This window comes from Lonchura striata, chromosome 2 (genome assembly GCF_046129695.1).
Source record: "Lonchura striata isolate bLonStr1 chromosome 2, bLonStr1.mat, whole genome shotgun sequence".
Lineage (NCBI taxonomy): Eukaryota > Metazoa > Chordata > Aves > Passeriformes > Estrildidae > Lonchura > Lonchura striata.
The window spans coordinates 91,501,990-91,518,154 of record NC_134604.1 but is presented as its reverse complement, the minus strand read 5'-3'; the positions used below and the strand labels follow the sequence as shown (position 1 = coordinate 91,518,154).

Below are 16,165 nucleotides of genomic sequence, written 5' to 3'. Positions count from 1 at the left end.
GCACTTGGCAGCCGCCCGCGGGCAGTGGGGGAGGGCAGCTGGGTGGCGGCGGCGGGGGAGGAGGAGGGGAGCGGAGGCGGGGACCAGCCGGCCCCGGCCCGGCCCAGCCCAGCGCGTTGCCCCGGCCGGACACGGCGCCCGGGGCGGAGATGGCGGACGAGCCGCAGAAGAAGTCGCACTTGTCGGCCTTGGTGGGACACACGAACGGGCTCACCAAGCCCGCCTCGCTGACCGCCAGCCGCTCTGCGGGAGGGGGAGGAGGAGGCGCGACCGCCTCCTCCAAGAAACTCGTGATCAAGAACTTCAGAGGTGGGTACGGGGCAGGCCGGGCCCTCTGTCCTGGCAGGTGCGCTCGGCCCGATCTTTGTTTACCGCGGCCGCTCCCCGCCCCGTGCCCGGGCCCCGCCGCCGTCACCCGCCCGCCGCCCTGTGGGCGAGGGGAGGCGGCGGCGGGGCTGATAACGCCGCCGGGCTGACAGCGCTGCCGGCACCGTGCCCGTGTAAGGGCTCCCGGGGACACGCGTGGGGCGCCGTGCGCGGGGGCAGCGGCCGTCGGGAGCGGGCAGAAAGCCACCTTAGTGTCAGCGCTGATTAAAGCCAGGCGAGGGTGGTTGCCTCGCTAAAAGTAACACGGGCGTCAGACACAGCGGCCGGGGGGTGAAGCGCGTCGTGCAAAGGCTCGGGTGGAATTAGTGACCCCTCTGAGTGTGCCAGACTTACAATGCCGAGAGCACAGTGGCTTGGCAGAACTTGATGGAGCGGCAGGGAGAGAGAAATTGCTGCAGGCTCTCGTTGGGTGGCCGTTTTCAAACTACCTGTGTCTTACTTCACAGAAAGACCCAAATTACCTGATAATTATACTCAGGACACCTGGCAGAAACTTAATGAAGCGGTGGGAGCCATACAGAGTAGTATTTCTATTAAATACAACCTTGAAGAGCTCTACCAGGTAAGCTACATAAGGTGTTGGTTTCGTTTTTTACAATTAAACTGCTTTGGCACACATTCAACATAATGTATTTTGATTTCTTAAAAGCTGATTGAATACTCTGCTACATACTTTGTAATCAGTTTTTGTATGTATCAGTTCCTCGGAAAGTTACCAGGATCTGGGCCCATGAAAAAGCAGTTTCTGTTGGGAGGCACAGAAAGCTATTCCTGGGCAGGGCTGAGATCTAAGTCTTAGTATCTTCAATACTCTGCCCACTCAGCATGCTGAAAACAGGATGTTACTCTAACAGGGTTATGAATTATTTTCGTGCGTGCTCTGGTCTCTTGTAAATAGTAATGTTGAAGTATTTGTTATTATTGCATTATAATATTACACTTGTATACCTTTTGGGGAATTAAAAAGCAATCTTGATTGAGCAGGCAACAAATTGTCACTTTATCCACATTTCAGATTACTGTTACATTTTCATAAAAATCAAGATCTTAGTTTTTTGGTTCAAGTGATGAAAAAGCATTTCTGGAACACCTGCACTACTGGAGCAGAGGCTAGGGAGGTTAAAAGAGATGGACTCCTAAGCCATTTCTTTACTTTCTCCAGTTATATGTGGTTTAGTTCTATGTTATTTCAGATGTATGTGCTTTGAGGTATTTAGCTGAAGTAGCAGCTTTCTAGAAAGAGCATGCTATAAAAGAGTACTGATGCACTAAATTGTGCTATATAACATAAGTTCATTATGACTTTTCCGTGGGTGCAGTGTTTGATCTGCAGGTTAATGTCCTTGCCGGTCCAGGACTGAAAATATTATTATGCACTCCTAAAATTTTCTAAATGTTTAGTTGAGGTGCAAAGGGTGGACTGTGAGGGAGGAGAATGCCAGTAGTCCATACTGGGTCCCTGTTCAAAAAGATCAGAATGGGTTTCAGAACTGGCTATACTTACCCCTTTAGTTAGGGTATGTAATATATAGGTCTAAAATAGCTGATTATGTAAATGTGTATTAGCTTAAAATAATTATTCCCTTTAAATATAAAACTTGACTATAATATATCTATTAATAATCACAGATTTGCAAAGTTTGAATGACATAATGCCTTTTATTGTTTTAAATTTGGCATTTGAAAACAACTGCTTTTTCATGTCTAGCAAAAAAAAAAAAAAAACAAAAAAAAAAAAACCAAAAACCAGCCCACAGATGCTTTGAGTGTTACCTAACTTGTTTTCAGAGGATCAGAAATGAGATTATAGTAATATGTCTATGAAATCACTAGGGAACGTGCTTGAGTTTTGGCAGAAGAGGAGAGATATTTCAGATAAACTGTGAAGGGAGAACTGTACTTCTTGCTTTTTCTCTTTGTTTGCTTATTTGTAAAAACTGTGCAAGGCTGGTCAAATAATCCTTAGCACAGCAAATCGGGAAGATTTCTGCACAGTGGGTGGTGATGCTCGGTGTGCCTCTGCATAGACAGGTTTTACTGTCCTGCCAGAGGAATAAAAGATGAGGTTCAGCATCCATTGGAAACCTGATCTGTATTTACAGATCATTTTAACTGCCTGTTGGTGAGCATCGAGTCATCCGCAAGGGAAAATATCTCTGGCTGCATCAGTTCTTACTATCAGGCCTTTGTGGTGGTTTTTGGGGTTTTTTTGAGTCTTTATCTGACATTATAGGGGGAAGTGAGAGGCCTTCTAGAGTTCAGTGCACTCAGTGGGTTGGTGTACCAGCCTACAGTTGAACCTTCTGATTTATTTATTTAATTTGGCACAGTGGCTGAGAAGAAACTGAAGAACAGTGATGAGGCTGTGTGGGAAGCCTGAAGGATACTCCTTTCCAGGCATTAGAGGCAGCATGGAATCAGGCGTGGAGGTGCTTGGCAGAAATGTAGTCAGTGAGCGATGGGAGGGTGGCAGCCAGTTTTTTGTGACTAAAATAGAAATGATGTCTGGGATTGGTGGTAGATTGCACAGATTTTGATAGAAGTAGCTTACACTTGCTGGGATAGAGAAAGTGGGGCAGTACAAAGAATTGCAGAATGAAGAGTGAGTGATAAAAATAATGGAAAAAGAAAATTACCTTTGCAGCGAGGTCTTAAATAACGTGAAGTGGTGCAGTACTGCCCTTCTGGAGGGCATAGAACAGGACAGTTTAGTGGCAAAGGAAATACAGTAGAGCAATGAAGGAAGAAATTATGAGAGTCCTGACCAGATTTATAGTTGGATGGGTGGATAGGAATGGCTGTAACATTATCTGCAAAGTGACTGAATACTGTTTGTTGCAAGTTATCATTTTACTTACCTTAAGACAGAATGAAAAATATTATAGGCACTGTGTTATACTTTTGTTTGTTTGCATGCTTTAATGTTGTATCAAAATTGTGGAGGCCATTTTAATATACATTTAAATAAAATTAGATTAGGCAAGTTAGAATCTTCTGGAGCAGAGGAGAACATTCTTGGGCCAGTTTTAGTTGCCCAGGTGACACAGTGCTTTAAATCCTTAGCAGAGTCCTGTGCAACATTGCCTCATAATATAACAGCAATTGATACTAATATAGTGACCACCAGAACACTTGGTTTTGGGCAGAATTGGCCTCCTTAGTTAACTGAGGATAAATACTCAGCTAAATCCTATGAACTCCCAATAAATAAGTTCAAGTCTTTATGTAATGTTAGTGTGGGGTTGGTTATGGGGATTTTGTTATAGTTTGGGGTTTTTCTCAATCATTTTTCCCCCTCAGTTTATGTACCTTAGCATGAGTGTGTGAATCAGTGGAAATACTTAGGAAGAAATAAGTTGATAAAAAGACAGGAAAGTAGCTATACTCATTCACCATTTAGACAGACTAGTTGAAATGTCTAACTTAGAGTTATAAAGAAATTAAAATATTTGTTATGGTTGTGTTCCTGCCCCAAAAAAGCACTTGTGTACATACTGAAGGGTGCACAAAATGGACTTTCTGGAGGAGTTCTACTGCTGAGCAGTACTGAAGGAGGCAGAATTCTGGTAGTGTTTAACAATAGATCTTGTATGTGACACAAAATCCAGCAGAATAAGAGGGGACCAAAATCAGGAAGGATTCCTGAAGTCTTAATTTTTTGACATAACTTTGTTTCGATGTTTTGGTTTTATGCACAGCTTGAACATATAACACTGATTTTTTTTTTTTTTTTTTTGGTCAGCCTTAATTACATAGACGCAAAAATTTAGGTTCTTTTTTTGTCTCATTCATAATCCTTTTTTGGTTTTTAGGCTGTTGAAAATCTCTGTTCCTACAAAGTCTCTGCTACACTGTACAAACAGCTGCGACAAGTCTGTGAAGAACATGTGAAAGCACAAATCCTTCAGTTTAGAGAATATCCTTTTGTCATGCACAGAAGTGTTAGAATGGTTAGTTTAAATAATTTTTTTTAAACAAGACTTTGCAAAAAATGCACCAGTAATTGTCAATGTGTTAGAAGTTCTTTGACTGCTTACATGTTTTTCTATCAATCATAAGCAACTTTAGTCATTTGGGTGGATAATTTTTGTGTATTGATGTGTAGCATCCTAGTAAGAATTTACTTTTTTTAATAAGGATGCAAATTTTACACTAAATCTAGAAAATGTCAATAGCATTATGAGATTTCTCAGCAGGTATGAATTTCTGTGACAGGTGAGTAGTTGGGATGCTTATGGCATCAAAAGCTTAAAAAAAAATCAGTGATTATCAACAACAGTAAAAAAGTTTTCAAACTTAGTGCACCTGTTTGACCAAAAATAACTACTGGTCAACAGTGATGTATCACAGAGGCATTCAACAAGCCTTCTTATGTGTACCTTGGGAGGTTCTTGGAAGAGAGCTTGAAGTTTGAGAGATCATTTGGCTGTCTTGGGATGCATTGAAGGATGAAGTTTTATGGTAAATTTCCTGATGGTTTACTGAAGTTACATTGCTGGAGTTTTCTTCTGGCTGAATGGGTCACAGAAGTGCCTGTAGATCTTTTGTGGACACCTGGCTGTAGCCAGCCCTGTTTCCTGAATCCAGTCAAGTTTTGTGTGCTGCAAAGGTGCTTTATATCATAGTTGTCTTTTGTATAATAGCCATGGGCTTGCACTTGCTGGAGCAGCAGATGAATAGTCTGTGTCCACCTTGCTGTCCACAGATTCCTAGAAAATGCCTTAGCCAACAGATGATGGATGGCGGGTGCCATATTGAGCAGATAATACGCCACTGTAGTGCTGGCATTGTTTCCCAGCTCTCTATGGATTTTTTTAGCAGAAAATGATAGAATAAAGTAGAAAAGATAGGATAAAGTAGAAAGAAACAAGGGACCAGGGCCCAGAACAAACCTCCTTTCCAGGTGAATGCTTTAAATGTGCTTTGGATTGTGACTCTCAGTTTCTTGGTTCACTGCATTCCCCAGGTAGGTGCCTACACTCAGAATAATTTGGGGTTTTTAATGGTACATAGCACCAGTATGGGTTTGGGCTGTGTGGTTTTGGTTTTTGTTGGTGGTTTGGTTTTTTGGGTTTGTTTTTTTTTTAGTCCCATTTATGACATCTGGCTTCTATATGGCACATTAGTACAGCAGTCTTTAACATATGTGGTCTTTGAGAACCAAATCTTAGTCTTCTTTAAAGCACTGTACAACCACCTTTTGGATTCCTGCTTTTTCAGACTTTAGATGATGTTATAAAAATGTTTTAGAACTAATGTTTTCAAATTTTGCTTTCACCTTGCCCTCCTGACAGGGTGATGGTGGATTGGAGAGTTGAAAATTTAGTATTTTCCAGGTGTAGCACTTTGTATCTGAAGGACATGAGATCAGATTAATCAGATTTGGCCAGAATGAGTTGGAAATTATGATAATGTGTGGGAGAGGAAGGTATAGTCTCATTTAGATTTACTTGTGAGACACATAAGAATTGCATTATTTGTAAAGAGCATTTGGATCTGTTGTGTAATGAAGAAAACTCTGTAGATTACTTAGGGTGACCTGGAGATGTGTATGAAAAGAGTGGTGTTTGGATTTGTTGAGGATTATTTAGAACTGTGACTGCTTTTAAGAGATTAGGGTCACTCCTGTTGTACTCAGTGTGAACTCATTAAATAAACAAAATAACCTCCATCCCTCTCACCTCAGTTGGTGACAAGCGTGTGTTTGATGTTGGTGGGATTTCTTGTTTAAATCTATATTAAGGTTGCACAGTACAGCCACTAGATGGTATTACTGAAGAGCTGGGAGTGTTATTCCTTGAAAACACAGGGAGGCCTTCTGGAGAGCTGCCAGCCACTGTGCTGGGCAGCTCTGCAATTAACGGTTTATCCCTGGCAGGCACAGTAGCATTGGAATATCCATGGAACAACTTTGCCTAATGGCTGGCAAAGATCATCTCCAGAATCTGGCCTCTAAAGATACTGGCAAACTAGTTTTCCTTAATGGATGCTGTACAGATTCTCTGGATAGTCTTTTATTTTTAAAGAAGATAAATAAATGCTGGCAAGATCATTGCAGACAAATGGTAAGTTGAATGTTTGTTCAGAGTACATATCCTTGAGGTGTGAAATCTGGCTAAAATTAGTTTGTTGTAGTTTTAGCTTGGGACTGCACTGCATCTCCTCCTCCAAGTTTTAGCATTGCTTTTCACTTTCCCCTTTGCTGGCTGAGGGAACTTCTGTTGTTGAAATGTAGGTTCTGTTAACTCTGACTTTCATAGGTTCATTTAAGGATTGGACATCAGAAACTCAGAAATATATTGACACCTTTTTTTCTTTAGGTGGAAAGAAAAAACTAACCAAGAAATGCTGAAGATGTTTGCTGTTTATAATTTTAAGTAATTGGAGAGTCTTTGCTTTTAGATGGCTTCAAGAACTAGGCTAACTTGTGAATTTTTTTTCAAAACAGAGTTTATTATCCTAAGCTAAGAAACAGAAAGGATAAAGAACTGAAACTTGCTTTTTATCTGCCTTTTTTGTCTTCTACCTCCACAATGATTTATGTTACAGATAAAACTCCTCTATGAAAAATGTCCCTTTAAGAAGCCGTCATTACAATTCCAAACTAACATTTTACAATGAGTTTTTATTGCATTATCACTTAGCTTTGCCTGCAGATGCCCCATATGGTTGAATTTCTATTTCCATTCCTCAAATCCACTGTTCTTTCTTTTCCTGTGAGGTTTGGGCAGAGGTATATGATTTTTATCTGAATTAGAAATAGAAGGTTGTAGGTGTTATTTGAATTCAGCAGTCTAATTAAAACAGAGTTGAAGATACTGCCTTGAAAATGTAGTTAGTATGAAACTGTATTTTCATAAAATGGAATTTGCTGTGAACACTGTTTGCTTTAATTACTTCTAAGCATTTTTTTTTTTTTTCTTCCTTCAAGCAACAACCTGTAGCAAGTGGCTTTCTTGCCTGTGTGCTGGGTTAGCCCTTCTGGTATTTAAGAAAAAAAAAAATCAGCCTTACTGCTGCTTTACTTTAATATTCTTGGCCAGAAGCTATGTCAGCTTGAGAATTGCTTCAGAGGCAATGAAATCTTTTAGGGAAGGGGTAGGTGGACAGCTGGGAATAGAAATCTCTATCTGGCCTGGGGGTGAATTACTGACATCCGGAGTTGCACTAATGCTAAACCGGGAGTTGGGCAGCCTTCTTACGAGTTAAAAGTGGATGTTGAATGTAAAAGTCTAGTAAGCACCTCCTCCTCCCACTTCTTTAATGTAAAAAAGAGAGAATATACTTTTATACTCTCTTTCAGCTGTTGGATTTAATGTATATCTACTTTTCTTATGAATTTTGACAGCTAACTTTTACTATGAAAATATCTGTTGCACAGCTTATTACTGTCTCATCTTAAACCTTTGTGATTTTTTTTTTATTTTAAAGAAAACATGGCAACATGCTATTTCAGGGTGTTTACTGACTATATTGGAGGTGCTGCTTGAATAGATGTGTGCATCAGTGGTATAAAACTCCTAACAAGCTAATAAAATTATTTAGTTAATGGTTATGAATTTGAAAACTGTCTTGAATGTACTTGGGAATACCACCAAGTAATAGTATTAACTTCAATAAATTGCATACCTATGGCTGTACAAGTCACCGTAGAAATTTAAAATATCAACATCAGTAAATGACGTGTGTATCTGATGTAGTTTTTCCAAAGTTATAATTTAAAATATCACATGGAGGTGAAGAGAAAAATATTTTCTTTATATATTTCAGATCATGATCAGAAGCATTTTCTTATTTTTGGATCGTACATATGTGCTTCAGAATTCAGTGCTTCCTTCCATATGGTAGGTATCCATGTAAGTATTCCTATAATCTTTTGAGTGTTGATGTGTTATTACATCTGCAAAGATTGAAAATAAATTTCACATTATATTTGAGCTATATAATAGATCTCTAAAATTTTTTGTGACTTTATGGAGATGCATGTGTCAGCATATGTGTGTATCCTCCTTCCCCAAGAATATTCACTGTCAAGTGAGGGTAAAAGAAGGTCTGTGAACAGGTTTATGTGTAGCTGCTGTTGTCAGAGCCTGGGTGAGGCTGAGTCTGTGGGAACCTCCCCTTGACTGCTGCCTTCCACCTTAGCACTGGCCCAGCATTACTGTAGGTGCTCCTGGTTTTTACAAAATTCAACATTCAACTTCTTGCTCTGTTTTTTTTTTAAGTAAGTCATATACAGTGACAAGGTGCAGATTCTTTCCAGCTCTGGTCACTTGATGATGCTTTTGTACTTTCAGCCAACCATGGTCACATCTTTGGACATTCTGCTTTAAAGCATCTCCCCTGAGGGGAATTTTACATCATTGCCCAAGCAAACAAACCCAAGCTTGGCCAAAAATTTTTGCAGCACCCTCCCAAAAAAAAAAAAAAACAAACCATACTGAACTAAGAGCATGTATTTTCTCTGCCTGGCTGGCTGCTGTGCTGTTGTGAGTTCCTCAGGCTGTCTAAAGAGCTTGCCATCTTTCTCCAGCCTCTTGTCCAGTGGACATCTTTTGTTCCCAGTTTCAGCAGTTTTCCTCCAACTCTTTCTTTTTGCTAAACATTGTTGATGAGGTCTGTTCATACTTTGTCTTACTTTTCTCCCACTGGGAAAATTCCATGTATTGAAATCCTGATGCATGTGAAGAAGTCAGAGGTAACAAGTTCTATCTAGGATTTCTCAGTTTTCAATATTTAACAGTTAGCTGCTTTGTGGCATAGAGGCATCATTCCTCATTATCTTTAGAATGAAACAAGTATCTGATAGAGGCTATAAGATCCTAAAGATGCAAAGAATTCATGCTTTGAGCAAAACTTACAAATTACACATAGAATATCTGATCCAGGGAATTTTATGTTAAGATATATTATCAGATTTTTTTTTTTTTTAATGAGCAGAAAAACTTCTAGTCTATTTATTGGAAAGTTGGACAGTCTGGTAACAGTTCTTCACTGGAGTGTATGCCTGTGGTAGCATGTGATCTGGTATTTTTAGGATAATTCTGGTTACAATTTTGTTAGAGCACGGTGTCAAAAAGAGTACACACACATTAATATATTTTTTCTGTATAATATATACACTATACAATTTAAACATTTTTTCAAAAGAATCAACAGTGTGACTAATTTTCAATATTCACCTAGGGATATGGGGCTAGAGTTGTTTAGAAACCATATAATTAGTGACAAGCAAGTTCAAACCAAGACTATTGATGGAATTCTCCTGCTGATCGAACGAGAACGAAATGGTGAAGCTGTGGACAGAAGCTTGCTGCGGAGTTTGTTGAGCATGCTCTCAGATCTGCAGGTGAGTACAGCCAAATTCACTAGTAACAGCTTTGTTTAGAAATACAGTGTGGATTTACTAAGTTGTGTTTTGTACAAAAATTATCCTGTTCATCTAGTAAATGTGTGTAAAATCTAGCTGTTACATTGGTATAATTGCCTTGGGCAATCTTGTACTGTTTTTAAATGAGACCTCTTTGCCTGTTTTCCTTAGCAGAGGTAATGGCCTCAGATCTTAATAGATTTACAAGTCTTCTCATATGTGCAGTATTTTGTCTGTCTTAATCACTCATTGTCTCATCCTAGTGCCAGTTAAATGTAGGAACAGAAAAATCCCTCTCTGTCACTGTAAAAAGGTGTCACTTTTTGGAGTCCAGATCTTGGGTCTTTATCAGAAAAACATCACTCTAGAACTCTGGAACTCTGGCAACTTCTTAGAAATGCTGAGGATAGAATGGGATGCTGTATTAAAGCCAAGGTTTTCAGATAGATCATGTCAAGCTGCAGCTTACTGGAACTTTCCATGAGCAGAGACAGTAAGTAACCAAGGAGACTGAAAAATTGTTATTCTGGCTTCTACATAGGTTGTCCTTGAGTTAATGTTGCAGCCTCATGTGATGTGCAATGAAACTTTGGAGCTATCCTTCATTGCTAAAACCTGGTTGCTGGTTGCTGGTTGCTGGTTGCTCCATTTCAGAGTGGCAATACAGCATTACACAACTGGCTGAAGGTTTGAGGAGTTTGAAGAGGCAGACTACATAAAAAATCCCTTTTTAGTTTAGGCAGCTTACCTGGTTTTCTGCCTTTCATGTTAATCCTCTTGACTTTAATCTGTAGCTTCCTGTATCATCCCAGAATAATTAGTCTGTTTGAGACAGAAGCCATTGAAAAAACAAAGTTTTTGAAAGTGATAGAATGGTTTGGGTTGGAAGGGGCCTTAAAGATCATCTAGCTCCAACCCCCCTGTGTTGTTCAGGGAACCTTCAACTAGGAGTCCTTAAAAGACAAAAAGTGGTCAGAATGTAATGAGTTTTACAGCTCTATGTTTTAGTAAAAATACTTTATTCTGTTCTTCCACCACATTCAAGGAATTTTCTCTTTTTTCCACTCTCCCTCTGTTTATGTATTAATCCCTAGTTCCTTGGACTTTTAGAACTTTTATGTAGTTGTTTTTTCTGACTTATTTCATGTCTATAATAACCTATTAGTCATTATGCAGAAGTTTTTTTGTATCTGATTGTTATTGGTGCCCTTTTTTGCACGCCTTACTTGTTCCCTGTAGAAAGTTCACCTTATTTGATATAATTCAGTTTTCCTGGGCCACTGAGAGAAAACGTGGCAGATCTGTGGATGTGTTACTGAGAATATTAATATTTTACTGATGAGAATTACCTGGTTTGTGCTAGTTGGAGGGGTTTTTTGCCACAGAAATGAGTGAGAGTTTAGATTTTGGGTGGATGGGATGTCATTGCTGTGCTGTTGGGTACTGGTGTTGGGCTGTGTACCTTAAACATAAGCCTGTTAATTTAGACTGTTCAAGAACTGATGACTAAAACAAGCCATTGCTGCTCTGGGATGTCAGTTGTGGTATCAGTCTTTGTGAAACCAGTGGGCAAAGAGAGAATTTGTTAATGTAATGTTAGTGACATCTCTCACAGTTGTCCACATCCTTAAAATTTTACTTGCCGTCTTACACCTGACAAACAAAATGTGATACTGTTACTGTGAGCTTAACGTAAGTAACTAAATTGATTTCTTGAGCCAGGTTTACAAGGAATCATTTGAACAGAGGTTCCTAGAAGAGACAAATTGTTTATATGCTGCAGAAGGCCAAAGATTAATGCAGGAAAGAGAGGTAGGTACATGTGGTAAATGATTGCTTTTATGTTAGTTTTATCAACTCTGGGATTACATAAGAACTTTGGTAGTGCCATGGTGTATTAATGTCCAGTGAAATTTACTGGCACACAAGTATTCAAAACACACATGTGCTTTGATATGGACCAGGGTATTGTATCAACAGGGAGAGCAGACCCCAGGTTATAATGGAATTTGGTAGATACAGTCGATACTACTGTGATAGATAGTACAACACTACAGTGTAGTAACACAGTGACATTTTTGTATCTAAAGTCACATTATGAACTATAGTACCTTTACTATGAAGTAACATTGATTAATAAAAATACTATGTATTTTTACATAACAACATTCTGGTGGAATAGTCCTTTCCAATTCATGTTCTCTTTTAAAAATGTAGTTTAGTTGTCATGAAACAAGATTAGCTGCCTTTCATACCTTTATAGCTGAAATGGTCGTTCTCTTGTCTTGTTAGGTCCCAGAATATCTTCACCATGTTAATAAACGTTTGGAAGAAGAAGGAGACAGAGTTATAACATATTTAGATCACAGCACACAGTGAGTACAAATTTTATCATTTTTATTGAAAGTCAAGCATTCTTCATAAATCAGCATGATTATCTATGGTTGTAGAGACACTGAGATATTACAGATATTATCTTGTTGAGAGTGCTTGTGAAATAGCTTGTTTTTTTAAAGACTTCAGTTTTATCAAAAGTAAAATGAAAGTACTTTCAGTAAGAAAGAAAACATTTGTTCAGAAATAATAATTCTGTATACTGCTGTTAAAAAATATTGTATAAGAACTCAATTTTCCATTTTCAAAACCACAGCTGATTTTAGCCATTTATGCACTGATAGTATCTTTAACCACAGATCTCTTGAGGGAAGGGAAGACTCATTAGGAAAAAACCCAACCAAACTAGCAAAACCACAAACAAACAAAGAAAAACCCAAACAAGACCTGAAAAAACTGAGAAGGGCAGAAGACATGAGTGTCATTTTTAAGCAGTCCAAGATGTGAGCTTAACAGTACATCAGCTGTTGCCAGTGTACTGTGTGAGGTAGCTTGTCCTTTTTTCACTTGGGTTTTAGGTAATAGTTTGTGTTTTGTTGGGTCAACACGTTCCTGCAGGAACTGGCGCTCTACAGAAATCCATATAGAATTTGTCCTGTAGTAAGCCATTGCTTTTTTCCTTTAGTTAAGAATGTGACATTAAATTTATTGGGTTTTAGTCTTCCAGAGCATTTTTTGGCATGTCATTGGCGTGTCAAAAAGGATAACTGAATAAAAATAATCTTTTTAACTTGCTGTTTTCTTCAGACATTTTATATAGATGTATAGCTATACACATGTGTTGTGTGTCATGGCACATATTTAAACTTGGATCTTCCTGTAAATGCTGATTGCAGGGTGATTAGCGTTTTCTAGTGAAATCACTCACATTGAAGTATATGGAACTATTTCTGTTTTTATAGCAAACATATGTATTTATTTACTGTTTAGGTTAAAAAAATAGATTGATACCATTACATTTTCAATCTAGATAGACATCAGGTACTTGCATTGAATCTTGCCCTTAGTTAAAGGCTTAGAAACCTACTTTTAGAAGGCTTCACCTTGATTTTCTTCCATTGCATTAAGGAACAGCAGTTCTTCAAATTAGAGCACATGAGTGTTCCTGGGATCGTACTGTTCCTCTGTGTGTGCCTGAAAAGAAAGAGGATGCTATTTATTTGCAACTGGCTTGATCTTGAGATGAAAACCATACTTGTAGGACAAAAGCATCATGGGAAACATCATTCCAAATACTTGAGACAGCACCTGGGAAGTGTGTTGTTGCAGTCCACAGAGATTCTTTCAGCCCAGCAGTATGTGCTGCTTTGGACAGCTGACCAGATTAAGTGTGTTTCCTTGTCAGTCAGTAGGTGACCAAGGTACCTAGAGGTCATACAAAAGGTACCTTCTGGCTCCTTCCTTAGCCAAGATAAATACTCATTTTGTTTGATTGCTTGCTAGGATGTACTGCTTTGCCTCTTGGCCTCAAGTAGGCAAACTGTCCCTTCTCCTGTACTCATAATAGGTTTCCTGGGCAAGGGATGGGATGTCACACAACCCTGACTCCTGCTGTTGGAAACAGACAGCAGCTGCAGATAGCAGTAATTGGAAATGGCAGGGGATATGGAAAGTACCATAAAAATGGCCATGTGTGTTAAAAACAAGGGTCTGTCTAAAGTGTATTTCATGTTCACGTATGACCACTAAAGGGAACAAATAGAGGAAATGTATGTGATGGCCTGATACTCTTCTGGTGTCAGCTTGTTATCAGCTCAGTGTATTTTCTGACAGTCTCTGCTAGGGATTCACATCAGCTTTTCTGTCTTCGGTAGGCTTTGGCAAAGCTTTCCACAGGTGATAAAGTGCCTCCCTTTAAGTCGGGTACCCAGTACAATTGCTGATGACCCCAATTCATGCACTGAAAAAAGTGATCAGTCAGTTCCCTTCATCCCTTTCCTGCTTGTTAATGGTATCCCTAAGTCATCTCTTTCTCAGAACAAAGAGTCTTGATGTGCAGTTGTCTCTGTTGTGGCTGCTGCTGCATATTTTGATCATCCCTGCTTCTTTCTTTGAACCTTTCCAAATGAAGGACCTAAATTGGTGTGTTGTATGGAAGGTCAGGCATGTCACTGATGGGCTGTTTCAGGAAAGAGTGTGTTAGCAAAGGTATCCTTTTGTTTTAGCAAAAGTGTATCCTCCTGCAGGAAAGGCTGCCATCAATCCAAGTGGAGCACCTCTCTTGTAGGAAATCTCAATTAAGGTTCTGAGAACCAGTTTTATAATACTTAACCCATAGAGAAATGGTTGGTCTTACATTCCATTGTAAGCAAGGTAGAAGTTTAAGCATTGGAATTAATTATGCCTTAATTAATTGTTTTATCTTCTAGGAGATGAAAGATGCAAGGGAAAACTTCCCTTTATTTTTCAGTCCTGCCTAAAAGGAATGTATAAATGTAAAAAGGAGGGTATACTCAAGCACAAATTTAGAAGTTTTTGCAAGTTTGTATCCTGTAGCTCTAGTTCAATTTATGCTTGTGTACGTACATAACACAATTAGCTGAAAATTTTACAATAAGCTAAATTTTTAACATAACTAGGGTGTATTGTTTTGAAGTTCAAACCCTCAGAGGCTTTTTAGTCTGTTTGCTTGTTTGTTTCCAGAATTCAATTACTTTTTTCTAGTTATGCTTTTTAATTGATTTCTGCAATGTAAGCTTCTCACTTCTACTGTGCAAGGATTTTCATATTATCAATTTACTTTTATTTTTTAATTACATGCACAGTTTATTGTTATATCGTGTGATGGTTTTTGTCTTAATTTGTAAACTCTAAGTAGAAAATGGTTGGGGTTTTTTAAATAATGTAAATTATGTGCAAATATACTGTGACAGGAGGCAATTCCTTTATTCTAATGCTTCTAATATTTTTTCTTGTATAATTCAGGAAACCACTGATTGCTTGTGTGGAGAAGCAGCTACTAGGAGAACACTTATCAGCTATTTTGCAAAAAGGTATTTTTTTAAATAATTTAATCTTTGATTAGCAATGGAATCTTATACTCTGCAATAGCTATAAATTCCGTAACTTTTACTTTAGGAGGTATATTAGCCATGGGGAAAACTTCCACCGACACAGAAAGCCAATCCTGTGCTTGTTACCCTCACTGTGACAAGTAAATGGTATATTTGGAAAGAAATGTCTAAAATCTAATTCCATATTTGTAAAGGCTGCTAAGCCTCTAAATCTTCTTTAACTTGCAGCAGTGGGCTTAGGAATTAAACCTTTGGAACGGCTTCTTTCCTAGAATTATATAAACTTCTAAATGAGAGCTGCATTACTGTTATAGCTTCTTTCATGTGATAATCACACAGCTCAAGTGCAATAGTTTCACATATTCTGGTGATTGTGTAGTTTAAGAATTGTGAGTTGCTGTAACTGGCAGCATTCGAAGCAGTGAGCTTCCATATGCCTTTGTCTGTACTTTGCCTTTTGTCTGGCAGTTTCAGGTAAGAGCTGCAGCCTTCATAGGAAGTCCTTATACATACATTAGTGTGTTCAAATTGCCATTTCTTTGCTCCTCTTAAGTTATAATCTCTCCTTTTTCACTGAATTTGTGGGTCTGTTCAATATTCCCTGATCTTTGAATAGTTTAAGTGATCTTTTCTTTCTCTTGCAGTAGCCATATTTTAGGTTTCAGATCTTCTAACAAATTGTCCTTACATCTGTGTTTTCTTTTATGTTGCAAAACATGTCCCTGGTAGTATGCTATCTTCAAGCTCCCTCACATCCATGTTTAACACTTTCATGTTATACATACCCTTTCTATGTTTTTCTTTATCCCTTTTAAAGGTGACTTATGCTCAATTTTATCTCAGCTACCCTGGGAATAGCTTGTATCACTGTTTTCAATGCTTTTATAGAAATAAGCTTGGTCACTTCATCTTAGCTATTATTAAACTCATAAACAGAAGGTAAGAATAATTATATTTTGCTGATGTGTGTCAATTTTGCTTTCTCTTTAATTCAAGTATG

The 16,165-nt window shown here is 38.6% G+C and overlaps 1 protein-coding gene across 1 annotated transcript in view; it reads left to right on the top strand.

Annotated features, from left to right (window-relative positions):
- Positions 1–100: 100 nt before the first annotated feature.
- The window catches only part of CUL4A (cullin 4A), a 33,980-nt gene continuing 17,915 nt past the window's right edge, over positions 101–16,165 (top strand). Inside the window, exons 1-9 of the mRNA XM_077781568.1 lie at positions 101–309; positions 834–949; positions 4,200–4,304; positions 6,384–6,452; positions 8,158–8,231; positions 9,574–9,736; positions 11,480–11,569; positions 12,050–12,132; positions 15,077–15,144. Coding sequence (XP_077637694.1) covers positions 150–309; positions 834–949; positions 4,200–4,304; positions 6,384–6,452; positions 8,158–8,231; positions 9,574–9,736; positions 11,480–11,569; positions 12,050–12,132; positions 15,077–15,144 — 928 coding nt within the window. The 5' untranslated portion in view covers positions 101–149. The remainder of the gene's footprint in view (positions 310–833; positions 950–4,199; positions 4,305–6,383; positions 6,453–8,157; positions 8,232–9,573; positions 9,737–11,479; positions 11,570–12,049; positions 12,133–15,076; positions 15,145–16,165) is intronic.